The sequence below is a fragment of the Dufourea novaeangliae genome, unplaced genomic scaffold (genome assembly GCF_001272555.1).
Source record: "Dufourea novaeangliae isolate 0120121106 unplaced genomic scaffold, ASM127255v1 scaffold118, whole genome shotgun sequence".
NCBI classification, from domain to species: domain Eukaryota; kingdom Metazoa; phylum Arthropoda; class Insecta; order Hymenoptera; family Halictidae; genus Dufourea; species Dufourea novaeangliae.
Window position 1 is genome coordinate 277,207 of NW_015374006.1, and position 14,319 is coordinate 291,525.

General features: G+C 48.9%; 1 protein-coding gene across 1 annotated transcript; it reads left to right on the forward strand.

Annotated features, from left to right (window-relative positions):
• Positions 1-9,163: 9,163 nt before the first annotated feature.
• Positions 9,164-14,075, forward strand: LOC107188196 (fat-like cadherin-related tumor suppressor homolog). Its single transcript, XM_015576451.1, has 3 exons — positions 9,164-9,969; positions 10,886-13,530; positions 14,014-14,075. Exons 1-3 carry the CDS (start codon positions 9,164-9,166, stop codon positions 14,073-14,075), a joined length of 3,513 nt encoding a protein of 1,170 aa, XP_015431937.1.
• The last annotated feature ends 244 nt before the right edge of the window (positions 14,076-14,319 follow it).

Consider the following 14,319-nt stretch of genomic DNA (forward strand, 5'->3'; position numbering starts at 1 on the left):
GTGCAGAATATTTTGTGACAAATGTATATATAAACCTAATAAAAGATAATCCTAATTATGATGCAAAAGAAAATTATAGAGCTATCGGAAATGACAGTAGATGAACGTAGAATATCAAAATTATTATTATACCGTTCAGTTTGATTTCTTATTTAACGAATGAAACCTAATAAGCCGAAATTTATGACAGCAATTAGTCTTTTAACCTTCGTGTAGCTCCTTGATCCCGGCTAAATTCGTTAGGTTCAATATCTTGGTATAGAGATCCAGTTTTAACCTCGAAAAGCTGTATCGTCCATATCTGAATGACATCGGAAAGTAAAACGTTGATACTTCATCAATATGTTTGTATTTTCTCTCAAGTATTTGCTGCAACTTACGTGAAACAATAAAGGAAAAAAAGAAGGCGACGCTGGAAGAATTTGTAACTTGATTTAAACAATCGAGTATCGTTTGTATCGACTTACAGATAACATTTCTCGTGTACTTTATCGATTTGGAAAGTAGATGAGCGACTCTCGGTGTATAGTTGAACACAGAATCGCTTTCGGCGAAGTTTACGATCACGCGGTCGAAACCGTAAACTGCGATGTGACGCGTCGTTGGTCGAGACACAAACATATCTCTTGGATTGATTTAATCGTCAGCGGCCATTTGTCAAGGGGGAACGTTTGTACGCGGGTGGGCTCGGATCTTCCTGTGCCCTTGCTGCGGAACGCGCCCCATGCTCTTTCCTTGGGGTGCCAAGGGACTCGATTAGGCTACTTATAGCTCGTTTGTCAACGCGATTGTTCCGTGTCGGCGTATTCCGACCCCTACATGGGGTCACGAGGTAGCAGGAGGGTAGAAATATCGGTGGAACGAGTATGGTATACGCTAGGACCTTTGTTCCTGAATTTCTTAATACAAATCGCTTCGTTCAACATGTTGAAGTAACATTATACATTAATTATTCTCCACAAAATGATCGGAGGAACCATATTTAGTGAAATTTCGAATAGTCGTAAATAGACTCCAGATGTTTGTGCACTTGTAGTGTTTCTTAACTTGGAAAATGTTTATGTGTTATTATCAACCTAGTAAAACCTCTAACACAGAACTCAAAATGATGCCCTACCTTAATTTTCAGGTATCAGTATCTAAAATTTTGATTTTGCATAAACTTCTGTAATGTGATCATAAGTAATAGATATTGATATCTTTACTGGCATACAATGAACAGAATTTAATAACGAAGCAAGGAACATTAATGTCAGGAGAAATTCAATGATCCTCCAAAGTACAAGAATATTTCCTCTCATCTCGGTGACAGGATTTCAATCCACAATCCCCGATCTCAGAGTCGTCAAATGCTTCGGCAGACACGAAGAGTGGAAAGCTCGATGGACCGTATTATCGATCATTCGTTGTTATCCAACCTCCGCAGAACTTGTTCCTTATTGATATTAACAAGCGAGTTGGTCGTTTTCCATGGTTGAGGGGAGAGGGTTATTGGCCGAGCTCTCGCGAGCCCGTAGAAATCCGAGAAAATTTACGCTCAAGTTGACGTTGTCTCGGAGTAAAAGACGTGGCTCCGGTCCCGAGCATTTACGATTCCCAGATAACGAGGTATAACATGTCGGGTGTTTAAACCGACGTCGATTTTCACCGCGTAGATACGGGACGGCGATAAAACGCGGTTCCCTATAGCCACGCACGGAGGAGTCCGCCGGAGCCAAATGATCGTAAACGAACCGAGGAGAAGTCCCCTTCGGGGGCCCACCCTCTTTCCGCCCGTGCAAATACCGGTGGCAACCGTCCGGGAAAAAGAAATTCCTCGAGACGGCAAAAATGTGCGCAGCGGAATACCGAGGGGACGTAAGAAAATCGGCGGCGGTCGGCCGTTGAATTTGCATTACTCGATTACTCGCCGTTCCCGAAGGTGGCGGCAGTTAGAACGGCCTGGATGCTTTTTCTACGTCATGGTAATGATCGGGTTTCTCCGGGATCGCGCGATCTCGCTCTATCTCGTTATTCCCCATTCGCTCCACCTTCTGCCACCGTGTTCCAACCTCTTAAAGCTGATTTGTCGTTCTCAGGTTCGATGAAGTATCTGGCGAGTTTTACGAGGATTCGCGGGTTCCGGGTAAAAACTGCCGGAGCTGAAACAGGTTCTTGTGTTTAATACCCAATTAGAGTTCGCGCAGTGTTACCTCTGTATAGTTACATTGCTCGATGCTGGCGATGTGATCGTAGAGAAGCAGTGGACAATGGTGGTCGGTGGATACTCTGTTGGTTACGCAAGACTGTGTCTGTCTTTATTGATGTCGGCGAGCATGAAACGAAACCCACCCACTGTCAGCACAGTGACACGGAATGACGGTGTGATTTTAAGGAGGTCGACGATGCATGTAACGAAATAATGCTATGTCATGCGATGTAGGGTCTCTGTAAAGTAGACACTCGAGAACATTTAATGGTCGGTGTCTTCGTCGTATCGTTTCATGTCGACTTACTTTTCTGAACTAGTATCTCACTCTAGAACCTCTTAATCAGATTACCGATTAGCCCTCACAGTATCGGTAGTTTTAGCAATCGTACAGACGTCTGTATCTACTCTTGTCCCCTATCTTCACGTGCATGAACGTTCTAAATTGATTCCGAACGTCTTTCAATAAACCGATTAATTTCGATTATTTTCCTATATTTCACTGTCGGATCAAGCCCACGCATAGTTCCATGTAAATCACCCGAAACATTAGAAACTTCTCAAGAATCGAGCTCCCCCGTCTCAGGATCTCTTCTTGCTCGTCTCACTCTCGGAAACACCATCTCCCGGATCGTCGACGAGAAACCGCGAAAAAAGTATTAAACTTTTCCTATTCCGTTTATTGCACCTCCGGTTATCACGAGGAGTGGTGGGAACCGGGCGTTAGAAGTTGCCGTCGTGCGGAGAATGCCGTTAGTACGCGACGATCCTATCCTAACTCGACTGCTCCCTTCGCCGCCGCTGCCCCACGTTATCCGGCCACGTTCGTATATTCATTTTCTCCACGCGGGCTTTGTCTTTACAGCCGACACTTCGATCCGGTCGTCGCGTCTGGCGAGCAGAAAGAGAGAGGGAGAGAGGATATTTTCTGCTTTCCATCGCGGTGGCGAACACCGCCGACTGTCTGGTCGGGATAATTAAACGGAACGGGCTGACCTCCTTCCAATCCCCGAGCAACCTGAAACAATCGTCTGCGAACGGCGCCGAACGCATTGTGCCTGGTTTTATCTCATCGCGACGGTAATATGCGAACGTGACGGCTGGTGTATCGCGTGTCTCGCGACGGTGCCTTTTCACGCGCCAGCCAATGCCATAATGGAGACCGTCCTCGTGAACGCCATTACAAAACCGAGTCCTTTCGGAAATAGCAGTTCGTCGAACGATATCGAACTGTTGGCTGCTTGTGTAAAGTTCTTTACAGTATATCTAGAGCAATGCTTCGGTTGACAGGTCACTTTCATCGAACTTAATGGAATAGATTACATTCCCCTTGCATCACCTCACCTTTCAGTGACTTCATCCTAACATCGTTGAAGACTCTACTATCGAGTCTATTAATGAACTATTATCAGTCATAAACGACAGGATTAATCGACCCGGTACGACCTCGAATAATAGGTCATCGCATTTGAAACTTTAAGTACCTGGCAACTCCCTTTCCCGTGATAACGATAGTAAATCTGATTAAACGCGTTGGCGAAACAAAAGGTCGCCGTGGAGGACCGTGAACAGGCGATGGTAGCAGCGTGGGAACAAAAAGCAACTGGACCGGAGTTCGAGGGGAACGCGCGTTACGTTGTCATCCTTGAGACCAGGAGGCTATCCTCGCGTTCCTCCGGCCGGTTAACCAGCTCGCGCTTATTTCGGTTTGTCCTTGGAACGATAATCACCAGACCAGGAGGTACACGTATGTCGCGATCTCGTCGAGAGATAACGCCCGATAAAAAGCAACTTCGCCGCTTGTGCCAGCCGCAGGGATACAAAAGGAGCCGGCGATGATGCAGCTCGGTGAAATCGTAAAGGGCGTTTATGCGCGCGCGCGCACGCGGAAATCGGCGTGGCATATGGCGAAGGAGGTTAGTCAAACGGTGCCGCGGACAGATGGCGAAATAATGGCTTTTCCGACTGCAGCCAGACGCGAGATAATGTTGCTTTTCCTGCCCGGCCACCTCGAGAGCCAACGATGCTTTTTTAGCGGCTCTATTTGCGAACGGGAGCGCAACGGGAAAAATAGCTCGATACGTTCTCACGGAAGATTCTTTTCAGACGATGCGTTTGTGTGTCACGCTTCTTGCTGCAGGTATGAATTCTTTATTTGGGAATGTCTTAATTGGACGGTCTATCAGGGTGTGGATTATACTTCGCGTAGATTTTATGGCGTTTTATTGTGTGTTCAGGGAGTATACATAAAAATAACTGGGAAAGATACTTCTTTATTTCGTGGTTCATATACAGTGGACTCTTGATATATTGCAGCTTGTTATATTGCCGCGTGAGGCACTTCCCCTGCACACGTACTTTCACATAAATTCGCTCTCCCACTATAAGATTACTTACAACTCTCTACTCTCGCTAGAATTCTCGGTAAACATTCTATAGTTCATTCCCTGGACCGTTTCACTCGAAGACAAAACATTCTCATGAATCACCGTTGACTCACGTCTGTATTTCTGATCGACAAAAGAAACGAGAGGGCGTACCGTTCGCAAGAAAGGGCAATTAAAACAATGGGGCTATTAACACGCTCGATACAACGGCGTTCGATCGTTTCCAAGCTTCTTGTCCGAATATCCCTGGTGAGTATCGTCAGCTCGGGTTGACAGTGTCGGGGCACGTTAATCCGAAAGCGTCACCGTGTACATCGACAAGCACATACACCGGCGTATTCACCTGTTAATCGGATTTACCTTGAGTCACGAGCGTGTGGCTTACGAAAGAGCGACGGTATCGGCAGAAGGAACGTGTTTTGCATTCCGTGACCGTGTGCGTTATCTTTTTTTTTCCCGGTGCTCGCCCTGGTATCGCGTCCCAGAAAAAACATTGGTCGCCGACAACGATGGACGGGCGGGGTAGTCGTTGCAACTGGAAAAATTAATTCCACTGGTCCCGGTCTCGCCTCGCCCCTGGTTTCCCATCGTCGTTCCGGGACCAGTAGTTCCGTGAACGAACGCGATCGCTCGTATTGTCAGGCTGAAATACCGACGCTGGTCCCAGCTCACGCTCGCTTTCATTCGTTTTCAGCGACGCGACACTGGGCGATTCTTCTTTCTCGTCGAACGGAAATACGACCGAATTCTAGCGACTTGCTTTTTTTCCAGATTTCCTGATATCGTTTCAATGTTTTCGTTCCTTGGGAATGAAGACGATCTGTGGATTGAATTGCAGGGGTAAAATAGGCCGAAGGTTATAATTAATCATTTTGGTTTCAATTGTCCCCTGTGGAGGATAAAAATTAACGAGGAATCAGGAAAGCACGTTGAACGGACCACAGAAGATCTACTGTTCGAAACTCCTACTTAGGTACGGAAGACTCCGTTCGCGATATATTTGCAACCGAGGCAAAGGTCTCCCGGTGACGCTTGTTGTCCCCACAATTTTAGCCGCCTGCGTCCCGTTTGGGCTCTACTCCACCTTTGGAACTAGGACACTGTTGATGCATCGGAACCGGTCGCGCGTTTCTCATTCTTTTCCACGACGTAACACGAAAATCTATTTTACGACTACCTGTCATGCGACGCTTGCCTCGCCTGTCGCGTTCTCTATGTAAAAGCATCGTCCCATAGAAACGCGAGGCTGTTAATTTCCGTCGTTCCCGTTTCATAACCGATGAGCTGCTGCCGGTGCGAAGAAAACAGGACTATATACACAGTCCTCGTTGCCTATAAGGACAGGTAACACGCAATTATCCAGGATTCCCAGTTCAGTGTGTCGCCTCCGGATAATTCCCGACCCAGCTCGTAGTCTTCGAACGTTTAATACGCGGTCGTCGCTGTCCGATTACGTATATACTCGCGACACACCGTGTCGAAAGACACACGGCAGCCTCCGAGCGTGTGGAGAACATCGAGCAAGGTAGTCTCGCGGAAGGTTGCCCTCTCAAGGTTAACAGCGCGCGCCGAGAGGACTCGTCGTGTGCCGACGACGAAACGCAAATGTTCGATGGCGCCAACCAGACGCGGACACAGACGCTAGCGTACCTACCTCGTTTCATTCGGGCAGGTACCTATTCGCGCTGTTCCCTGTTCCACGCTCGCATTACGAGTCGCGGAAATTGCGGCGAGCCTGAAAATACGCCGTCGTTTACACGGAGGTTCTTGTTTGTTGTTATTTTTTTTTTTTTTTCATCGCCACGGCTTCGAAACGACGACGGCGGCGGTGGCGGGACGGGTTCGTTTCCTCTTTTAGCGGCTGAACACGCGGGGCAATGCGTGTCTACGCCCCGCGGGCATTTAGCGCGATCGTTACCGAGTCTAAAAGTCCCAGGACTCTCAACCACGCCAGACTCGGCGCAGTTTGTCGTAATAACTGTACCCATAATCTCGGCGATTTTACACCGCGGCAAGAAACTGGAGGGGGAGACGGAAAGGAGCGAAACGCTTCGCGATAATTAGCCGGTTCGTCTTGAACGCTTTTTCCACGACGACGGGGCCGCCACCGTTAGCGCGGCGCCGATTCTTCGGTTAAAGCTAAGCGAAGACGCGAACAGCTAGTTAGCGGCGTGAACACCTGTTAGAGAAACGAGAGGACGGGCTGCTGAAGGGGAGACCTGGCCTTACCGTAACCCGGAATCGCTTCTGGTGTAAGCTGAAATAATTGATTACCTGATTAGTTGCAGTCGGATACCACTGAAATGAGAGATTACGACTTTTCACGTCGTTTGTCACGTGTCTTTCTGTAGATGGACGATGAACATTCCGTCACGCTGTTTCCTGTCGACGGGAGTTAGTACGGTCGGGACCTCGATTAACCGGATCGCGATTATCCGTGGTCGCGATCACGCAGAGTCTCCGGTCGAATGAGTTCTCGTATTCACTAAGTAGACTGCGGATGTTTATGCAAATATAGATCTTTCTAGTCCATTCTACAAAAAGTGGTAATAAACAGAAATTACTTTACTATATTTAAGATTTTATTATGTTCTGAGGAAAATGAAGAGCACGTCGAATTTCACTAAATATTTTATCATTGGTTCGGGATGAAGCACTTGTAAAAAGCAACATTAACAGAATAAAAGAAACGTAAGCAAGCAAGCTTAATAATTTCCATTGAAACATTTTCATAAACATTTCCATTCAATCCACTTCTTGCACGTTTTTCGATTTTATGTGGCCACAACAGATTTCACGGGTCTGTATTCTTGTACTGTGCTAGGAAATAATTTAAACCGCATCTCGAAATCGGTGTACGTAATTCACTTTTTGAGGGAGTCGTTGAACGGCGCAGAGTTAAGTGCCCTGGGACACGCGAGTCAACTTTGCCTGTTTGGATTTGATACAGACTACGCGCGCGCGCGGCCCACGGGTTTTCCAGCCGATCGATGCGTCGATACCGGATTCGAAAACCTTTCTAGTCGTCGAACAGATCGATTCGAAGCGGATCGTAGCCGCCGATCGGTGGTTATCGACGGGCTAGGGACTCCAGTTTCGAATGCGTACGAGTGTCGATCGAGAGGGTAGTCGTGGACTGTCGAAGATAGGCAAAATCGCGGTACGCGTTATCGGATCCAATGTTTCGTACTGTTATCAGACTACGCCACTGAAACTGTCACGGTGGAAATGATCGCTGGTCCGGCTGGATCCACAGTGAACTAAGCCAACACCTGCACGAATGTTCGCGTAACTGTGTTACACTTCGTCCCCGAGTCTGGCAGCTTGAAATTTAGACCCTGTACGCTTGGTATATGATCGATCGAACTTCTAGCGGGTGAAAAGTTGTGGATTAAATATCCTCAGCCCCTTAACGATAGTTCCCACCTGGATTATAAATAACAGTTTGCCTGTGAGGAGTGTCGTTCGAAAATTTGGAACATACTTTGCTGTTTGATTAAATCAAACAGTCTGTATTAGCTTATTTGTGTTATTAATGTACTGTCACAAAATGTTTACAAAACACATGCTCCGAACTTTTGAACAGTGGTGTATATAATATACAGATGAGTTCTTAATATTTACTTTCTTCACTGTACTCCTCTTCCTATTTTATAATGTACCCTATTTTCTCTTCATATAACCCATAATTTATTGCTCGTTATTCTCCAATCTTCCGACTTATTATTCTGCAATCCCACATGAAACTATCTGGCGTCTACAGCGAGAAAAATAATGACCGCCATGACTTCATCCGGCGGAAGATCATTCGCGAGCAATTTAACGCGACCGCGTATCGCCGCTGCAACAGATTTACTTTTCACCGAGCTTAATAAACGCGGGTGGGGGCTATCGCCGGGAAATTGGAACGTTATTTTCCGCGCGTTTAACAATTTTCGTGTTCCAACTGCGGTTCCGATTGGTATCAATTATCCGACGAATATTGAATTTGTAAATTTCGTTCCGTTCGCTCGCGAGAAGAATAATGGCCCGTCGAAATCCACACCGCGGGATCGATTCGACGAAACCATACCCAGTATTCGAGACGAGCAGGCTGCTGGCTTGTCTGGCGCGAAGCCCACGATCAACTTCAGGCGACGTTCCTCCCCCCATCGCGAACATCATCTTCCGTGAAATGATTTACTTTTGACACGACGATCACCCAACTTCTGTTGCACAACGCGTGCAACCATCGATAGAACGTTCTGCACAGTCTCAGCCACCGCTGTCGATAGCCCTTCCTTAACCCCTTTTGGATAAATCGTCAGCTCATCATGCTCGATCGAGCGAAAAGCAGTGGCTGTCCTCGAGGATAACCCCGGATTTAGCACTGCAGTTCTCCCACTTTATCCAGCTTTTCCCTCGAATCGATCCCCGACCGGTTAACGGCGAAAGCTCGACTGACACGTATCCTCTGTTCTGTTTTCAGCCGGCTGTTTCACAACGGAGACAAGGACGGAGAGACGGAGAGACCGAGTACTCCCCACGTGTTGCCGGGGAACCGACGGATTGCTCTCGCAAACACCACTGACGATGAGCTAGCGACACGATGCGGAGGATGAAGCAGCGCGTGCTGCTCGCCTGGCCATGGTTGTGGCTGTGGCTGTTCGCGGCCACAGCGGGTTCCCCGTCTTCCGACACCTTCGTATCGACCACGTTCTCGTCATCGGCCAGCAGCGGCAGCATCAGCAGCAGCAGTTCGGTCACCAAGCCGTTCTCCCTGATCATTCCAACGTCAACGTCCTCCTCCGTCCAGGAGGATCTAGCCTTCCCTCTTAACCAAGACTTTCGTTTCACCCAACCGCTCTACAATGTCTCGATCCCCGAGAACTCGATCGGAAAGACGTACGTGGTCCCCGAGCAGAGGATGGGCATCAAGCTCGCTTCCCACGATATCAATCTCGACGTACGATTCCGCATAATGAGCGGCGATCGGGACAAGTTCTTCAAAGCGGAGGAACGCACCGTCGGTGATTTTTGTTTCCTATTGATTCGGACTCGAACCGGGAACGTCGATGTGTTGAATCGCGAGCGAAAGGATCGTTACGTGCTCGAAGTACGCGCCAGCATCAGCAACGGGAATGGCAAGAGTAGATCCTCGACCGTCCTCGAGGCGGACACGACCGTCGTCGTGACCGTTCTGGACACGAACGATCTGAACCCCCTGTTCTATCCCACCGAGTACGAGGCGACCATAACGGAGGACACGCCTCTGCACCGCAACATACTCAGGGTAATAGCCGAAGACGCCGATCTCGGCAGGAACGGCGAGATTTATTACAGCTTCGCCGAGGAGACCGATCAGTTCGCCGTTCACCCGGTCAGTGGGGTAATAACGCTCACCAGGCCGCTCAGGTAGGTCGAACGTTAATAGAATTCCCCTATTTCATTCGATGATCCCCGCCGATCGGACTGGGCCCCTGGGCCAGTCCCTTTTGAACAGCGTTTGCCACACGTTTACGACGATAACGACAGTCCAAATATCACGAGCAGGGATCCTCGAGTAATTTGTCGAGTTTCGCGTTCTGCGTCCTTCTTTTCGGAATTTCATCCTGTTGCACGCGGAGACGCGAAGTGGCTGTTAACGCTCGAATAGCTGGTTTAACGATTCTTCTAATTTTCCTGCACGTTTGACCGACATACGGGCTTATTGGTCGCGTACGTATTTCAATTCTTTACGTGGGTTACCTTCTGCACTGTGACATCGAGCTTAAGAGGGTATTTCAATAATTTCACAGGCGGAGAACGATATTTTAATATTTATACGTTACTTTCCTTAATAGAAGAGTAGAGAATTGCAGGCTTGCAGTGCGTTTCAATGTTACGACCCGTATCTGTCTCGTTAAATGATCAATTTGAAATGAAACTCTCGTATAACAAGATAAACAGACAGAAATTCTTCAAGCGTTCCTCAAGATATCTGCAAACGGACGTTTACTCAGAACGCCCCCGCAAGTCAGCGACTTATTTGAAATATATTGCTTGCGAGTATATTGTTTGTGCAAGGGACCGCAGTGCCCGGTAAATGTAATAGAAGAAACAGATTTACGGTAATATGTGTCCTATAAAGTGCTTCACAAATAAATGCCCACACTTCAGAAGCTTATTTAACTCCAAATCACAAAAGACGTACGAACAGTCCATCTTTCACGAAATTCAATATACTCTCTAGCTCGTAAACACAATAGAGTCACGTGACCTTTTAACTAAGGATTCATAAAGTTACAAATCAATCGGTTGAACGGCACCCAAGTTCTCTGTGTTCCCACAGGTACTCCGAACGAGCGACCCACGAGCTAATGGTCCTGGCAAAGGATCGCGGAGCTCTGTTCCGTAGCGGTGGTAGCAGCAGGCCCAGCACAGCTAAAGTCACGATCAGAGTGAGACAAGTGAACCTCCACTCGCCCGAAATCTACGTGCATCACTTACCAGACATCGTGGAACATTCCAACGCCGATATATACGCGATCGTCAGGGTGGTCGACCAGGACGAAGGTGTGCACGGTCAAATCGCAAGCTTGGACATAGTCGGTGGCGATCCCGCTGGTCATTTCAGGGTGAGATCAGCCGGCGGTTCTCATTCCGGCGAATACAACATCGAGGTGTTGCACCTGCTGGACCGAGAGACAGCGGTGCAAGGGTACAATTTAACGTTACGCGCGATGGATCGTGGCGTGCCGCAACGATTCAGTTACAAATTCGTGCCTGTCCATCTGGCGGATCTGAACGACAACGCGCCTGTCTTCAGCCGTGAGATCTACGAGGTGAAGGTCCCGGAGACCGCTCCCATAAACACGCCGGTGATCAGACTGAAAGTGACGGACGCGGACGAGGGAAGGAACGCGTTGGTGTTCCTGGAGATCGTGGGCGGCAACGAGGGTGGCGAGTTCTACGTGAACGCCGAGACGGGCGTGCTGTACACATCGGCGAGCCTGGACGCGGAGAAGAAAGCGTTTTACACGTTGACGGTGTCCGCCGTCGATCAAGGAAACGCCGGGACGAGGAAGCAGTCGTCCGCCAAGGTGAAGATCAACGTGGTCGACACGAACGACAACGATCCGACGTTCGAGCAGTCCGAGATGGAGGTGTGGATCGACGAGAACGAACCAGCCGGCACCTCGGTGGTCAAGATCACCGCGAAGGATCGTGACTCCGGGGAGAACGCTTACATCTCGTACAGTATCGACAATATCCAAAAGGTGCCATTCGAGATCGATCATTTCTCCGGGATCGTAAGGACCAGACAGGTGCTCGATTACGAGACCATGAAGAGGGAGTACCTGCTGCACGTGCGAGTCAGCGATTGGGGTCTGCCGTATCGGCGACAGGCCGAGATGCAGCTACACGTGAAGGTGCGGGACGTGAACGATAACAGACCCCAGTTCGAGAGGATCGAATGCACCGGCCACGTGCCGCGTTACCTGCCGATCGGCTCGGAAGTCATCACCGTGTCGGCCATCGATTTCGACGCGGGCAACACCATCAGTTATCGCATTGTCTCTGGGAACGAGGACGGTTGCTTCGCTTTGGACTCGGCCAGCGGGGTCTTATCCGTAGCCTGTGATCTATCGGACGTGAAGTCCACCGAGAGGATGGTGAACGTTACCGCCACGGACGACACACATTTCGCGGACGTGAATCCTGTACACATGCATCTGGTGAACGCGAAGAGGAACCTAGGTTCCCCAGGTAGAATTCTATCCGATCAAGGTGGCGCGTTCGAGTGTCGCGACACGGGAGTCGCGAGAAGGTTGACGGAGGCGATGGCATCCGCGGAGAGGAATAATATACCGTCGAAGGACGACGAGTACACGTTAACGCCAAGCAGGTACGGAGAGAACATACATACACCAGAGTTCATCGATTTCCCCAGCGAAATCAAAGTGAACGAGTCCGCGAAGGTCGGAACGACGCTGGTCAGGATACGCGCAAGGGATAGGGATCTGGACTACAACGGGAAACTGGTGTTCTGTATATCGGGCGGCGATCGGGATTCCGTGTTCGGTGTCGATCCAGATACCGGTGATCTGAACGTGATCGGTTACCTGGACCGAGAACGGGAGAGCGAGTATTTCCTGAACATCAGCGTCTATGATTTAGGCAGGCCACAGAAGTCCTCGTCCCGTATGCTACCGGTCACGATTCTCGACGTGAACGACAACGCCCCGAAATTCGAGAGGTCCCTGGCGAGCTTCCGGATCTCGGAGACCGCGTTGAACGGTACGAACGTGTGGCGTGCGAACGCGACCGACGCCGATCTAGGGGAGAACGCGCGTGTCACGTATTCCCTGGTGACCGAGACGAACGATTTCCGCGTGGACCCGGTGACCGGTGTTCTGAGCGTGTTCGGGAGATTGGACCGGGAACGACAGGAGATCTACGAGCTTAGAATACGGGCGCAAGATAACGGCGGCAAAGGAAGCGACACGCCGCCATTGTACTCGGACGCTTTGGTACGTGTCACGGTTGACGACGTCAACGACAACGCGCCTGTCTTCGCGTTATCCAGTTACACCGTGAAGATCCGCGAGGACGTGCCCGTCTGGACGGTGGTCGCAGTTGTGGACGCGACCGACCCAGACGAAGGGGCAGGCGGCGATATCGAGTACTTCCTGTCCGATGCAATGGAGAGCGAGGGTTACTTCAAAGTCGATAAAGTCTCCGGAACGATCAGGACCACCCAGAGCTTGGACTTCGAAATGGTTATAATCGAGGTCGTCGACGTGAACGAGAATCTACATCCGCCGGTGTTCGACGACTTCGTCGTGTCCGCGAGTGTGTTTGAAAATCAACCGGTCGGGACACTAGTGACGACTGTTCGTGCCAAGGATGCGGATCCGCTTGGTGGTGACTCGAGGATTGGATACACCATTCGGGACGGCGACGGGATTGGGATATTCTCCATCGATAATGAAGGTGAGTCTTTTCTTTGGTCTATGTAATTTTTCTCTGGGTTACGTAGTGTTTTTTTAAAATAAATATTGCTTTATGGATCGAATAGCGTAGGTAAAAGGCATTCGAATGCTTTAATGGCCTGATAGAGGAATGAAGAATGATGATAGAGAGGAAATTCCTGCAAAGTCATAAACATTGAGCAGAAAACATATTCCAGCAAACAATTATAGAAAACGTCATTTCACGAACTTGTTTGCTATGAAATCTCGTGTTCTGTAATTGTGTATTAGACGCAAGAAGAGGTTTCTTTTATCTCTATTTATCTACGACCATTAGTGGATCATGTCCGAAGAGAAGAATGTTCCATCAAATTGCTTGACACGCAAGAAATTACACACTGAAATTAAAAGTAAACCGAGGATACAAGAACCCAATGCGTCAATATTTAACTGTACTTGGCTAGTTCATTTAATCTCTGAGAATGACATAGATTCAACGACGTAGCAATGTTGACGCCGAACGGTATTCAACGACGTTCACCGGAAAACATCTCGGCGAGGCTATAAATCGACCTCGCTCAATTAAACTCGGGTATTCATAACCGTTTGACCGTCGAATGGAAGAAAAAAAAATACCGATAAAACGTTCCACTGTCGTTTATTTCGTTCCGTTATCTCAGATCGAACCGACGCCGTTCCCTTTTCGCTGATCCGATGCCCGTCTTCGCCGCGATTAATGTCCTTTCGGGAAAAGTAGATCGTCGGTATTAGTGTCAATCCTTTTTTCCCGCGAGGCTTCCCGATGTCTCTG